The sequence below is a fragment of the Battus philenor genome, unplaced genomic scaffold (genome assembly GCF_028537555.1).
Source record: "Battus philenor isolate CCGP_79_NKW_IND1 unplaced genomic scaffold, ilBatPhil1.0.hap1 SCAF_2, whole genome shotgun sequence".
Taxonomy (NCBI): domain Eukaryota; kingdom Metazoa; phylum Arthropoda; class Insecta; order Lepidoptera; family Papilionidae; genus Battus; species Battus philenor.
Window position 1 is genome coordinate 12709564 of NW_027181682.1, and position 17505 is coordinate 12727068.

Here is a 17505-nt window from a genome sequence, read left to right on the forward strand (position 1 = left end):
TCGTTTTTCGTATTTTCAAAAATAATTCATTAATAAGTTCGCAACAAGAAATGAAAATAAAAATCGCAAACTATATTTCTACGATGAAACTTGCTTCTTAGACAGGATGATTGGTTATAAAAGTACAGCTCATTTATCAGCAAAAAAGTTCAAAAATTTTACACCTATTTTCAAATACCCAGTAAAAAGTCATTACTCTGATTTTTTTTGGAATGCGACATGTCAATAACTTCCGGGATTACAGGATGCAAGAACTGATCGTAATCCTCAATTAATACTAACATTAAGTTATCCGAATTTCAATAACGATTTTTCTTACTATATTAACATTATTTATAATTTTAAAATTCAATTAGTTTTATACAGAATGTTACACATTTTGTTATAAATGAACTATATATTCACCCTTTTCAAGCTTTACTATAACCAATCACACTGTACACAAAATTCATTTAATTAAAAAAACACTTGACTACATATACAAAAAAAAATAACAAACCTGTGACCAGCCCATATTGTAGAAGTCCATTAAAACAACAGTGCCCCTGACTTGGGATTCAGGCTCCAACATGGCAGCCAAATGAATAAGGTAAAATAATTTAAACAGTTGATCAGCGTTTACTTTCTTCGGATTCCATGATCCTGTAAAATTAAATATCCATCAATTTATCTTTAGCATATGGGATACACAAAGTACAAGACGAATGACGACGAGCTGCGTCGGACCTGTTCCATTAGTCTCATTATTAAAATGTAATGATGATGAAACTAAAGCATTTTAAAAAAGTTTGCTAAATACGCTTGACGAGCTATAAATATTATAATAGATACTTTATTCTATTTATAATGGATTCATTATAAATAGGATTACCAGTAATAGAATTAATTTTCTCTTTAAAAAATTTATCCCATAAACATGTATGCAACAGATAATGCGTAAATATTTTTTTAAACCTAAAATTAGAAGCACACAATTGTCATTTGTATAAATCTATGAGGATGCCTGTGTCTAGTAGTCCTATATGTGTATAATTAATTCACTACCTAGATTATATATCCCTGAATAATTACAGCCAATTATGTCACTAATACAATTTCAATGAAGCCTAAAGATACAACAATTGGCTTTTGATGGACAGTTTCAAAACATGTTTTCCCGAAAAAAATAAAACTTAAAGGTTTTTAAGATGCTTATTTTGCACGCATTGCGTATACACGAAACACGACTTCAGTTATATAGTACATAAATAAACAAGAAATAGGTAGCAAAATCGAAGTTGACGCGTCATGTGTGATAAGTAGGTAAATATTTAAAAACAACTCAACCGTACTGTACTTAACTATTAGAGTAATGAGACCTTGTTTATAAACATTACGTGGAAACGACGAACCGTAGTTTAGGCATTTATAAACAGCTTAATCTTAACTTAAACGTTAACTATTGTCGTTGTGGTTACTTAAATGTTACACAATGGACACTTACAAAGCCCGTAATAGTTGCATTAACTTGGTCTATGTTAAAATAGCCATTACTTCTATTTCACTGGCACAAGAATATAAAATAAAAGGTATACGTATTAAGTGAAATTTAATTAAACATTATATGGTTTTTGGATATGCTGGTCTACCTAAGGCTTAAGGTATGTTTGCGGTGAAGTATCGGAGGGCGCGATTGTCAAGACGCACTCAAGATATTTGATAACAAACGGTTAATAGGCAAACGTTATTGTCTACCTTTCCCGTCCCGCGCCCACATACCAGAGGGCGACTTACATTTGCATGCACTACAACATAGTAAACCTATGCTACACAGCATATAGATATATATGTTGAACATAAACATCGCGCTAAAGAATCGGTTCTAAAAGTAAAAATCTTCAAAGAAATGAAACAACTATCTCATAATACTTAAATGATAAAAAGTATTTAATATATATGATATAACTTTTTTCGATTATATTAATAGTTTTTGTATATTCAAAAGATCTTCTTTGTATATTTTATTCTTGTCAATAGTTAATAACGTTTGGCAGAGAATGAATATTGTAAAGACAATAACTATATTTAAACTTTCATATGAAATTCATATCCTTTAAAAATATTCCTACGGACGATAATTTTAGTATCCTTACCTCCGACGTTAACAATCAGCAGCCTTCTTCCTTTTTGGTCGCGTCCTTTCATAACATTTACTACTTTATGTTCCAGTAACGCTTCTTTCTCATTCTCGGGCACCAAACCATTTAATAGGTTTGCGTTGTCACGTTTGAACTCCGCGGTGCGTCGCATCTAAAACAAATATAAAAATACTTATTAGTGTATTATATTAACATAAAGTTGTTATTCCTGGAGCGAGAATAGCTTGATACGTCGCCGTAACAGTCTTTTCATTAGTACGAAAGGTAAAGAATTTAATTGCCAAGAAAACAATGTATTAGGTAATAGGAACAACATAATTTTAGTTTTAAATTTATTAATTAGAAATTTGTTCGATGAAAAATACGTTGCTATATATCTTTAAAATGCTTGTATGGAAATGTGATATTAATAATAAATAAATTGAAAAGTTAATAATAAACGAGATACACCATAGTCAGTTAAGCGTCCGTAACTTCTTTCGCGTGACCACACCGCTTATATCTCATTGCAATATGATTGCTATCAAAATAATTTCCCGTAGCAAAATTACGAAAGCATGTTTTGCAACGTACGAGACCGTCCTATGCCTCGTATATTTTTAAGTCATAACCTGCCCCGAATAACATGGCAGGCAAGCCGGGCCTAGGTCGACAAATTACATTCCGAAATTGTTAGTAAATTATTTATTGTTATCATTATATATTATTTATTGATAGTATATTATTTAAGTATCTATTCAGTACTAGAAATATGACCTCCTGCTTGGGTATCCAGCCTCCAACAGCTTCTTGACTACGGCTTTATTCTTTTTAAAATGTATCCAACTGGTCCCTGTTCTGTTTAAGGTGTTACTTTTGAATTGGTCTTTCAAAAGCCTACATATAAATAACATATTTTTTTACATTCATAATATGCATCACTTGTATGTAAATAACTATTGTATTACTACTATATAATATATTGTATACTGCTATATATATTTATATATATATATATATATGTATAATATATATATATGTATATATATATATGTGTGTGTGTATATATATATATATATAAGTTTTTTACACGATCCTTTAATGTGTTATTGTTATTTTTATATTGTTCTTTATATACTATTATTTTTAATTTACATTAAAATTTATATTTTCTTACACAAAATTGTGCATCAATTCCATTAGTACTGAATTTAATTCTTTGTTTCTCATTACTCATACCGACGTGTAAAAGTGACAGTGCAAGACGAAAATATGTCAATATTTTCAGTCTCACTTGTTGCAATCCACTTGTTATATCATAACAGACGGGTTTACGTTTTGTTTGTAAAACATTATGTTCTCATTTCCTTATTACTTTCGATAGTGTGGAAATTTACAGGCTAATTTAACTAAATCGCACTCGTCGCAGATGTGAACGATGTTATTTTTCCATATGATTTATCGACATTACGGCCACAAAGTACACAATGGAGTGCATTGTCATAGATAACGCTGGCTCTATTGTGAGAATCGAAAAGCCATTTACAGACGCCACAAATAAAATATCGAAAACAGATTTTACATAAATATTGCAGTTCGAAACAGGTTATTACTCTAATTAGGGAAACAGGTAAATCAAGTACATGCGATAATTCGTTTCGGACGTTGGGCTATGCAATCGATATTTTCTGTATAGCTTGAAAAAGTGTACGTTTGATGCATTTATATGAATCCTATGACTTAAGCTACTATTAAAAAAACAGTCACATATATGTAAACACGTTTATAAGTGTGTATGGAAAATATTGTTCCGAATTAATCATGAATTTTTAACGAAAACACTTACTATGTGCTAACGATTCATTTTTAACGAATCCACGAGAACTCGTATGGATGACAATATACCTTTGGTTTCTACAAAGAAGAAATTATTGACATATTTTTTATCTTTGTTGATATTAAAACAAAGTATTTAAAATTCTTGGACAAGACTACTTAAAATATAGAAGTCGATAGTTTTAACTTTTAAGTAAATTATGGGTTCATTACTTTCTTTACTTTTTTTTTACAAGAACTAAGTTTCCCGTTAAAGTTTGTTTTGTACAATATTCTTTCAAAAAGTTTTCAATATTCAAAAGGATTATCCAAGGAAAGATCTTGATAAACAAATGTCTCTACCAATAAAACGGACAGACATTTTTATTGTTTAAAAAATCGTATTCCACGTTGCTATGATTTATTACCTAGTATGAGCATGCCACAGTACTGACATGTAACTCCTTACATAAACAGTTACGGCTTACTTAATATGCTTTCCCATCTACATACACGGCTTTGAAAATATTCAACTATCATTGGTGATAACAATGGCCTCTTGTTAAAATGATAATTGAAAAACTATTTTTTACTCTAATGGGACGCAAGAAGATTGTAATCGTGTGTTATTATAGTAATACCGAAACTTATATGAGTGGTGACAGGTGTGATGGTGAGTGAGGCTGAATAATCTCCCCTCTATGTTATTAGTCCGCTGTCAAAGCTTCCGATAGCGGAGCTGATGCTCTTTTTTTCCTTGGCCACACCGTTCTTTTCTAAGGCGAAGTACAGCGGTTTCGGTAGCACTATTAGAACTCAGCGGCCTTCACATCTGGTGAAATAGAAACGTAACGACCCAGGACAAGGCTTTCGAGTTTAGTTACTAAATAAGAGATTTACTAACAAGTGCCCTCAGCTCTCTCCCAGTTCCAATCTACAATGTTAAGTGCTGCTTACGTAGACAGTGTCCTCCCATTAAAAAAGTTCTATTAACTTGGTACATGCTTTTTAATAGACGTTAAAAGACCACGTGGATTATCACTTACCCGCTGGTCGGATCAAATCGATAACTAGACTCTGTATTACTCATGGTAGTAACCCTGAGAAGAGCAGAGGATAGGATGGCATGTAAAAAAATCATAAATTAGATCCAGGCCTTCCAACACAAACACGACCATCAGAAATATACAAAAGACTAAGAAGAAGAGTGTTCTTTCTATAATAACGCAGTGTTACCCTGTGCTATGTAACACGAAAACATAAAGTCATTTTTGCCTTGCAATAGTGCAACAAAATTATAAATGAATAAATATGTGCTTTTGAATTATCAATTATTTTAACATTATAAGTAGTAAGCTACCACCGGCTGGAAACGCTGATTTACTGAAAAGAGCCGGTCAGACACTCAACAGTCGCCCTTTTCAAAGAAATAATTAATAATTTTCAACATTGTAATATCAACCATGTAAATGAGTCAACAAACCAAATTCCACCCAAATATTTTGCCACAAACATTACGACGTGGTGATACCAACCATTACCTCATTAGAGACCCACAACATATAATATTTATTTAACTGAATCGTAATTAATTTTTAAGTTTATTTAATGTATATCATTTGACTGTCAATTTTTTCTTAAAGTTGTCAAAATAGCCAAGGCTACAGTATGCTTTAGGAGATTAGAACAATAATGTTAGAAGGCTCGAATTTGTGGTACGCAATACAGTAGTCTCTCGTAAACGTATTTCATAACAAATTTTAATAAACTAAAACTGTTCAGGCTTTTTGATTTAGAAGGTGCTGGCTGAATCAATAATATATTCTATCACGGATATGGTAAAAAGTGACCTAAAACATTGCAAATTTATATTCACATTCGATACTTTTTTTAAATGCTTCTGGTTGCAAAATAAATAAATTTACCTTCATCGCTGTTTCAGCCCATAGACACCCACTGCAAGGCATAGGCTTACCCCGCAGATGTGGGGCGGGCGATATATCATAATCGCCACGCTTAGCAGGTGGGTTAGCGGTTGCAGTAAGGTATTACGATATAATTATTGCAAAAAGTGTGAAATATATGACTCGAAATATCCCGGGAATCGAACCCGAGACCTACGGTCGCAAGTTCCAGTCCTCTACATCTGGGCTACCACTGCTTGAAATACCTTAATGTATGTCATTAGGTTAAACGCAAGATTTTCATAATAATGGGTAGATATGCTCGTCAACTACCGACATCCACCGCTATTATAGATATATCAGACGTTAAATCTTGACCTTGTCTATGCAATATTGTTTTATAATATTACGTTTGCATCGAGAGGCCGAGTTCAGTCAGCATGAATTAGTGTTGCACAAGAGCAAAGGCAGGTTAACGACTGATTGCGAATAAGCCGGCGAGCACGTTCAGTCTTCTATGCGTCCGCAGACGGACCGACTTGCCTAATCTTAATTCTGTTATTAAAATTAATTGCGCGAGCTAAAGTAGCGCTGACCGCGATAGCTGTTGCTACTTAAAGTTGCTACATATTCAAGCTTATTATGCTATGTATTTTATAGCCGTCGAAGCTTTTATTCCCACGACTGCTAATTAATTATATGTGAAGTTACATTGGTTGTGCAGATTGACTTAATTGCCTTTTAATATTATACGATTTAGTTATATAATATATACATCTTTACAATTTAATGTGTATCGCGTTATGAAATACATTTTTAGAAGAACTATAATATACAATATCGTTTTGAAACAAAGCAATCGCTTTATCACAGGATACAGACGGCGGAATCGTATGCATTTATTGAAGAATACTGTAATAAAATTGTATAATATTTATTAGCTGGTACAATAAACCTAGTAATACTATATCACTTATACAGATCCTCAATAAGGAATGTTTAAGTCGTGTTCTTAGCTCTCTTTCATTAGGTCAACAATCTCGACGTTATATAACCAAATATAACAATTGATATAATAATACGTACATGTTCATGACACATTAATTTTAGTTTAAATTATATACAAAAAAAATTACTTTTATAACTCACGATCATTCTATTGATTGTCAGCGGATGATTTGTACGGAATATCTCAGGATAAGGTTGATTTCCAGCGAAACCTTTTAATACAGAGTTATCCATGCAGCTCTATGTCATGACTCTTCGGACGTCATAGGGTAATCATTATATCCTTGTAACCTCATTATTCTTTTGGCCGATAGCCGGATACAGTATATTTATTATCAGACAAACCTCAGTGTTACGTTATCGTTAAATGATAATTCGTTGAAGATAACAACAATCACTAATCATTTGTTTGTCAAGGCCCATAACGACGATTACATATTGTTTAACATCATTATAAGACAAGGTTAGTGAAATATATTATAATTCAGTACATCCGTTGGAGCTCCAATTCAGGTGTCATTAGTTTTTCCGTAACAAAAAAGTCAAGGCACCAAAAAAGTCTAATTGCCAGCCATTATTTCTGAATCTTAACTTATTGGGAATGAAACTTAATAATCATACAACTGGGTAATAGTAGAGTAAAACCACTTAAAGCACTAAATAATTAGCCCAACAGTAGAGGACAGACTTGGGAGCATATGTCGCGGTTTTCTCTTCCCGGAATACAATATTATATAGTTCACACCATGTACATTTATTATATGGGATTACCACTGCTCACAAATAAATTTCCAGAGGATTGGCAGCAGCGTTCTCTGCATACCATAATACCACACAGCGATCGCCAACCTTCCTGCCAAACGCAGCAGTACGGTATATCCCCTGTAGATATCTTTGAAGAAGGCCTGTGTCTTGCAGTGGGTGTTTATGGCCTGAAACGACGACGACAATGCATATATATATATATATATATATATATATATATACTGAATGCAGGCCACTACCGATCCCATCTATGAAATAGGCCTATGTCCAGCTGTGGACGTGTCTCATTTCTCATTATATAATTCGATTCTAAACATATACGATTATAATTTAAATCTTTTTTTGACTTTAACTCATCAAACTGTCAATTAAAATTATAAAAATTTTCCTTTTATAAATAAATTAAATAAAACGCATAAAACAAATAATATTCTTTTCTGATCGGAATAAATGTGATAATGATTGCTAGCTCTATGCATATGCGTACTTATTATTATTATACTATACGAGTATTTACCAACCGAACAATAATAAACAAATAACCTTTGTCTATCTTAATGTTTTAAATACTTTTTGTATAAAAGCAGAGAAAAAAATTGCTGCCAGCCTCGTCTAGATTAAAATGTGAGATAAAAAAATCGAAAGTACATAAGGCATGCAGCGCACGACGTATGTTAAGAAACAATTAGACATTATCATACGCAAATTACGTCAATGTTTTGTAAACTTTTTCATACCTATATACGCTGGCCTTAAAATCTCCTTTCAACAGATATTTTTTTTAAATTTCACAAGACAATTAATTTCAACATAACAGTCAGAGGAGCAATTCGAAATATTTATAGCTTTTATTAACTTTAAAAAATGTTACAATTATGTTACCCTTGATGTTCTTCAACGTGAATACATGTTTGTTTATATATGTACATACATAGTCCTTTTTCGTTAAAATTCTAGTAACAAATTAATAATGTATTTAACCAAAACATATTATACATTGAATAAGTATAAACGTGGACAGTGAAGGTGGACAGATGACCTGGTTTAGATTGTCGAAAGACGCTGGATGCTGGTTTCAACCAATCCTATTAGAAATCAACGACGGAAGCCTGTCAGTGAACATCCTACGGCTGAAATTATGTGATGAAGTATTATAAAGTTATTAATATATGGTTATGTGACATTAACAGTATGTCAAACAAATATCTTTTAATATTTGTTTTAAAATATGATTATTTATCGCCGTGAAAAGAGATTCGTTGTAAAGAATAATTTAAATTCGAAATTCTAAGAGAAATATTTATAAACAAGTCGCAACGCACGATTGTTATTATTATATATTAACTTCATTAAGGACATAGATGAATTATCTTGGTTCAATAAATAAACAAGTCAATTATCAACACAAATATCATTTAATATATTTTTATCATCAAACGCCCGTTAGAGGTCATGATTGTGTTGACTACGTTCGGTCCTCTCTGTAACTAAAGGCGAACGCCGCATCGGCCAAGCATCCGGCTCTTATCGGCCGATAGTAACGAATGCACATGAACAACCCACTCGATGCAGACGTGACTCTATTATCAATAATAACTAATTCTGTGTCTATGGAAACCAATACTCAAAGTCCAACTAAAAATATTAATCCATCTATGTAAGCTGATTCGTTACAGAAGTAAAAGATTTAAAAATTTTTGCTATCAATTAATAACACGATACACTCTCATCAATGGTTTCAGGAACAATAAATAAATAAGTGATAATATACTAAGAAAAATCATTTTTAAAATTGGAATTACTACATTTTGAAATAAATAATTGTTTAATATCTGTCCATGCATACTTTGTACTGACAAATGTTATTGGCTCGTTGCATTCTAAAAAAAAAAGTAAATTAATACAACATATTTCAGAGTGATATATTTTTCTAACAAACAAGCTATACATTCAGTGCTTTAATTTTTTATAGACAAAAGAGTGTCTCGAATTAATTATTCCTTTTGCCGATTAGAGGTTAGCTAAGATGGATTTTACCAAAATTCCAACCGTAAGAGGGGTCGAGGAAATCGTACATTCTGTTCGCGAAACGGGCGGGACACGTCTAGCTTAATTTTAAAAAATGTGATAATTAAGTCTATCATAAAATGAAGCTTACAGCCTCAACATAAACTTAATTTGCAACTTTTGTTGCTAAACTACTCCTAGTGTTATGGTCTACCGACACCCGCACATTATTCCCATTAGTTGACTAACAAACATTAGACTGAATTGATAAAATATCAAGACAGTAAACTTTTTAAAAGCTACCTTAACCTAATCTTAAGTGTATTTTTACTATTTTCGGAAAAAGGACTAATGGAATTAAGGTCGATTCAACTAATGTCTTTCGATATTATATCTCGGCAAAATCCACGACTAGCTGTAAAATTTTTGTACATAGTAATATGAAACTTAATTATCTTTCATTAAAAATGCATCTGCTAACCATTCACCTCATCATCAATCTAAACAATCGACTAATAAACAGAGACTGTTCTGTAGGAAAGAAATCATTTCGAGTATTAAAAAACGGCGTATCCTGACAACTAAAACTTAAAACCTACTTTGTTACGCGCACTTTTGTATTATATAAATGATAAAAATTAAAATAAGATAAATATAAGTAGTAAGCTACCACTGACTCACAAGAAACACAAAGGTTGCTCTTTTCAAGTGAAATTAAAACTATTTATGATGCATATGTATTTAATATTATAATATCGGCAAATTAAAGAGTCAACGAACCAAGTTCCATAAATTTCAATCAACTAAAAACTCTTGAATGTTGTAATAGGATTTATTTAATAATATAATTTCATATTTAGATTTAAAACTAATAAAAGGGAGGTCTACGATAAGTTGTGGAACTTTATATTATATGCGTACATCAGACCGCTAAAAGGTTTTTTAGCTTTTCCAAGGCGAAATTCACTCGTTTCAAATATATTATTATTTTTTTGTATTTATCACCAGTATGTTATTAATATATTATTAATAAAGCAATGCCTGCAACGTAAAGCATTTATCTTATTACTGCCTTTGAAAGTTTAGCCTGTTCTTAGGTTGCTTGTAACACGATAGCCCGTTATGGCGTGACCCACTAGTAGAATAGTCTAATAACGAGACGTTTGCATCCTGGTAACACTGCAGGTGCGGCGATTATCTTGCACTCTCTTCAACTGTGCATTAATTACTAACAACGTATAGACTTTACATAGTACTTACTAATACGTAGCAATTTAATGACTATTACATTTTTTATTGATCACTGTGCTGCATTGGGATATAGGCTTCCTCTATATATTTCCAATAATACCGGTGCGTAACGACCCGACAGCGTTTTCCATCGACTTTAAAAAGTTCTATCTGTCTGCCTCGTAGACAGACGTCCCACGCTGTGCTTCATTTAGAACTACAGGGAACTAAGCCTAATTTAAGTTTGTTTATTTTAGTATTTATCGTAAATCACCATAAAAAGAAATCAAATAAAATAAGCTAAAAGTTAAGTTCAACAGACGGTCTTATCGCAAACAGCGATTTTATTCAGTTTTTTTTTTTTAAATTATACATAACTTTTTTCTGTTAATTAAGTATAAGTAAACTGAGAAGTCAGATCATATTTTACAAAACTCGCTGTAAATATAGCTTAGCAATACAGAAAATGAAAATATTATACACTTAGGCAAATTTCAAAACTAAAAATTACTAATTACATAAACGCTTACTGCAAAATATAAGCCAGCACTGCGATGATCAATCATACGCCTTCCGCTTCCAGCGATTTCCCTTGATTATGTCGTCGGTCCACCTAGTGCATACCCACACCGCGTCTACTGATTCATTGGCACTACTTGAGAACCTTTCGGCCACAACGGTCATCGGATTCAGTCGAACTATTCTTCGAACTTCATCAGTAACCTTGATTAACGCAGCGAAAATCCGAGCATAGCTCTCTCGATTGCTCTTCGGGTGACCTCGAGCCTTGTTATAAGGCCGCCCATAAGCAACCACAAAAAGACATCACTAAATGTAAAATATATTGCCTAATTTTCTCAAATGAAGTAAAGCCTTAACGTCACTTTCTACATTTATTACTATACACCAATAACTCACTTTGCGTCGTGGTTACGTTCCACAAAAACACGACGCAAATTAAAACGCTGCAAAGTGAATTAAGATTTTCTATAGCAAACCATGTAAAGATCGAAGATAGGTTCCAGGGTCACGAAAATACTACTTTTTAAAATGAAAATTGAACAAAGTAAACATTTAAAAAACAAAAATAATATAACTCTGCCAATAAATAAATTGGAATAATATTTACCCTATTTGTAAATAGAAACAACACGTAAAAATTAATATAAATTTATTATTCTCTTTTTAAAAAAAGCACAACACACTACGTAATTGAAACTGAACTATAAAATTAGCAAAACAAAGTTAAAATGAAACTGTATTAAAATTGCGTTGATTTTTAGTTAGAAAGGGAATCCCCGAGTTTTGATGGCATGGCGCTATTAGAAACATAAGTGTTGCCATCTTTTAGAAAAAAAAATTCAAAAAAAATTAAAGACTCGAACCCAAAACAGCGCAACCTCGAAGATCTAACGACGCACAGTGAAAATTAGTACTAATTAAACAGCGACGCAACTTCGAAAAAAAAAACACAAAATGAAAGGACGCAAAGCAAGGTATTGGTGAACACAAATTGTTTATATATCTTATTAAATTCAATTTCACTTGCGAATATATGTAGAGAGCCAACTTGAGTATAATTATGTTGTTAATTAGCAAGGTCAGGCGCTAGACAACGATAACTTACAATTAATTCAAGGTGACCAGAACGATTAAAATAAAATGGAATTTAACTTTTACCCTTTTATTGACCTGGAGGTAGAGAAAAATTTGCCACTATCCATATATAACTGATTACGAACGCGTCTTTACGTAATTGTCATTAACGGTCATTTCATTATTCTTTATAGCTTAAAGGAACTAATACTTAATCAATGCATGTACATAAAATCTTTGTGTATCTGTAATTATCACTCTACTTTATTTTTAATTATTTAAATGACGAACGTAGGTTTTACTGCTTCATTCTCAATAATTAAACAATACAATATTAATTAAATATTACACTTAACTATTTGTGTAAATTAACTTTACTTTATTTGTAGAATATAATCATTATCAATCACTGTTTAGTTTAAAATAAAACAATTAAAAAAACCGCGGGTTTCTACCGCATGTCTCAAAAATTTCATGCATATTATTTCAAGTTCTTGATAGCCAACAATTCATATATGACAGAATATAAATATTTATGTATATAACATTATATATATTACTTAAAATTATATCTTAATATCATACAGTGCATGACTATGAAACAATTATGTATTAGTGTACCAAAACAATTTAAAAAGGAATAACAATGTTAAACATGTCTGCGACCTATTTTTTAATCAATATCTAACACTTAACGAAATAATCTCTTGTTAACAAAGTACATGAATATTTTAATCTTATTTTTCTTTAACCCGGTTCTACGTCGGAATTGTAAAAACATAAATGTATCAGTTGGAGCGTCGACCTTGGTCGTTCGTTTTCTCCTACATTTTATAATTCTAATCATCCGAAGGTATTACAAATCTTCCGTGTAGTACAAACAGCGTCTATGAACACGCCGCATTAATTATGCATAAGACCCGTCACGGGTGACCGACATGACGGTAGCACTGTATTGCTTAAAGTTCACAACAGATACATCAACTTTAAAAGCGACTTATTAATAGTAATTTAATTTAGATCAATCTTCGTTGTCATCATAAAATATCTTAATTACATAATACATTTTTCAAACACTTTCACTCGCTTTATAAGATAACTATAACCTGGAAACTAGTGGTAGTACATTTTTATAATAACTCTAAATTACCTTCGAACTAGAAGCCTTTAGTACAAGACTGAAAGGCTAACCTTGCTTTAATAAACCTAAGATAATTTTTTTAAATAAGATATTGGGCAAAATTTTCTTCGAATAACGTCATGTGAATATCTTTAACCACAAAACGATTAAAATGGACATATTTTTTATCATTTCTTCATCGTTTCGGTAGTAATATGTCAACTGCTGAACTAGACTCTGATAGACTACCTGAGCTATGCTTGCCAGTCCGTTATCTCCACTCTAGAAACTTAAATCCCCAGAGACCATCTGTTCTGCGCGCTATGTAACTTTTCCACTGTCACTTTTACTTGCCAATCCGCCGGTCTATGTCAGTAACTATACTTCGTCTGGCTCATTGAGTGACTGTAAGCTTGTCAACGAGGTCCGAAGTAAGAGGCTATGTTTCGCTGTCGTAGGTAATTATACTTTTAGTTCAATGAACTTAAAGCTGATGGTGATTGAATTTTTTAAAACATTGATTTTCAAACAACTTATTCATATTACAGTTTATAAAGAATTTCCTGTAATTAATTATGGCAATACTTCCACATTTCCACGACTACTTTAAAAAAAACGCTTTATTAGGAAAACAAAGAAGAACAATGAAAAGTGATTAAGAGCAAGAGATAGAGAGAGAGAGAACTTGTTACTATTAAATTAATATACATATACATTTTTTAATTTAATAGTATTAAATTAAAAAATGATTATTTAAGTTATTTCAATGTTTCACACAGCACTTCACTATTAAGAAGCAAATTTAAGAAAGCTGTCATTCCAAATGTTTTAATTTCGTTTTAATACGCAAATCAGTTTTATATATTTACGTTCGGGCTTTAATACAACAAACAATGCCAATAATAATCAATTATTTATAATGCCTCGTACAAAATACCGGATGTAATAAAGTTCAAGTCTATTTGTACTCGCTTTGACAGCTTCTTGAAGTCATAAAAATTTTCAATTAACTTCGCATTAATGAAAATTATACTTCTGAGTATATTATCACCTACATGTCCGTATTTGTCGCCGAAGCATCCGCATAAGTAAACATTTGAATAATTTATATATTTGCGCAATAAAAACATATATGATACACTTCATCTTCTACGTAATTTATACGCGTAAATTATCAAAAATTGTATTATTTAAAAATAATATATGAACTTGTATTATTGTGATTTTCTAATTTAAAAAATTCGTTCCAGTTTCTACAGGAAATTTTGAAAAGCATTCATTTATTTAAAACTAGCTTTCCCCCGCATACAATCTATACTTGGTACGTAATAACATGCCAAAAAAAATATTATTGCCGTACGTTATTATTTATGTATAAAATAAACATATATCGTTAGTTAATTCAATACATGGCACACCCTTTCCAAAAATCAAGTTTCAGAAATGATAAATAATGTAATTTTGACTACAACTTACAACATATTAAAATTAATTATTCTCTACAATCTATCCTTGCAGATTTTTTACTGCCAAAACTTATCGCATTCCAATAAAAGAAATGTTTCTTTTTTTTTTCACCTTTAAAGTGGTTACAGATAGGTACAAAATCCTTTAAAATATTTAAATAATTTTATATGACAGAAATTATAACGAAGACAGTACGTTTGTTTCTAACAACGTGCGTAACAAATAACAACTCTGCCCTTACAGCGAGGGTTATCATAAGATAATTATATTCACATAAGTAATTATTCCTTCAACAAACATACTTCAATGAATATTTACGTCAAGTAATCTACTGCTTTTTAAAAAATAATTTATGAATTTATTAATCTTTTGTTTGCTATTACAATGCACAAGGTTGTATTGTAGTATGTGATTTTATAGAAAGTTAATTATTAATAAATAATATCGTGCTAATAGCTTTATTAGTAAGCTATAGCTTTATAGCACATCAAGTACACGGACTATAATGAATTATCAAAGAATTATATATACCAGTATATTATTTTATCAAACGACCCTGAAAGAATTTCTATAACTATAAAAACGAATTGCTATAACCTTACCGAACCTTACTCAATTCAGTATTAATAATTGTGTCAAGTATCTGACCACGAAAAACTCAAACATTAAGAGCTGTTACGCACAGAAGGGCTCTTGATGTAACTAGTTTCCCATTGCTAAGCTTTAATATTTTATTAACAACCATGAATAAAATATATAGCTCAATACATTAAAATGTGGTTTACTTGTGTAAATTCTAAACATCAGATTAGTTTATTCATAGGCATTATTCTATTAATGACGTTTTACATATAAAAGTAGTCCTTGGATTAAGGATAACAAATTCAACTTCAAATTCAAAATATCATGTTAAAATAGTCTTTAAATCGTCGATTATTTTAACATTATATGTAGTAAGGTACCACTAGCTAGGAATGGTGATCCGCTGAGAACAGGCAGCCAAAAACAGTTGCTCTTTTAACAGGTAATAATAACTTTTGATGTACCACATAATATTAACGATCTAAATGAGTAAATATAACAGTCGATTAACTAAAATCTCTTGAATGTTATAATAAGTTTTACTTAATAATATACTTTTAGCTTTAGATTTAAATCTAAGAAAAGGAAGGTCAAATTTTCAAAATAATTATAATAATAAAACTGTATTGATTATATTTAAAGAACAGAAATTTTGAGTAACATTTAAGTGGCCCTCGTGGTTATTACACCGACAAGTATGACGAGAGTGGGATAGCCGACGATAGTATCGCTTGTGATATGCAATGCCCTTTGACATTGCTAGTATAAGCTTATGTCGTCTTTCCTGCTGACATTTCATTCTTGGTAACTGTTGGACAAATATTGCTTTATCTTACTGACATTAAAGACGGAGTACCTATATAATAACGGCATCGACTTTCGTTCCGCGTGTGTAACATAAGCACATTTTTTGCTTTAATCAGTATTTTCTTCCTAAGTTTCTCATCGGATTTTATTATCATTATATATATATATATATATATATATATATATATATATATATGTATATCCATATATATATATATATATATATATATATATATATATATATACATATGTGTGTGTAGATATATATGTATGTATATTTGTAGACATATATGCTTCATAAATATGTTAAAATTATGTTATTAAATTAAATTAATTTATCTGATGAGTTTAAGAGTTGATTGCTAAACTAGACACACGGTATAAGATTTTTTAAGCCATGCAAACACAGATAAAGGCCTCGGTGCAAAATAAAAAAAAGTTATTGGTCTGGACGACAAAAAATTTAGTTTAATACCGATCCACACAAGATGGAACTTCATTCATTAAATGTATTGATGCAAATATGTTAATTTTAAGCTTAAATTAAAGTTTTCTAACTTTAACTTTAGAGATAAATTACAAATGTGTCGGATAACCTTTCTAATCTATAGAAAGCGTTTCGCCATAGCCTTTGGTAATACTCCCCTTGCTTCATCATGAACGTGTTACGCAAACCACGTAGCAACCGTAATGATAATATTCCAGTATTTTACTCTGCCTAATGTGTTGTATTTGTAACTCTTCTGCGAAACGATTCATTTGTATTTTATATTTTTAAAACGGCTGTATGATCCTATGTAATGCGCCAGCAACTTTAAAAGTTTTAATGTTAATTTAAACTACATAATCAACATTTTTAATACAACAAAATATATGTACTATTTAACAATTAATTAAATTTATCGAACAACATTATTATGACGTGAATAGGAAAAAAATGTCAAACTGATTTTTTTAAATATATACAGTATCATCAGCGCGTATCGTGAATCAATACATATCCGAAACAATCAAAAATAAATAACTAAAGCAGGTTGCGAGAACCCACAACAATAATAGATATCATCGTTAACCTGTAATCGGTCAG

The 17505-nt window shown here is 31.1% G+C and overlaps 1 protein-coding gene across 2 annotated transcripts in view; it reads right to left on the minus strand.

The window, feature by feature from the left end:
- Positions 1–17505, minus strand: part of LOC137921985 (clavesin-1) — a 28373-nt gene that overhangs the window by 6503 nt on the left and 4365 nt on the right. For both annotated transcript variants that reach the window (XM_068764794.1, XM_068764795.1), the window contains exons 3-4: positions 2133–2289; positions 500–642 (exon numbers count right to left, since the gene is read on the minus strand). In XM_068764794.1, the coding sequence (XP_068620895.1) occupies positions 500–642; positions 2133–2289 (300 nt within the window). The remainder of the gene's footprint in view (positions 1–499; positions 643–2132; positions 2290–17505) is intronic.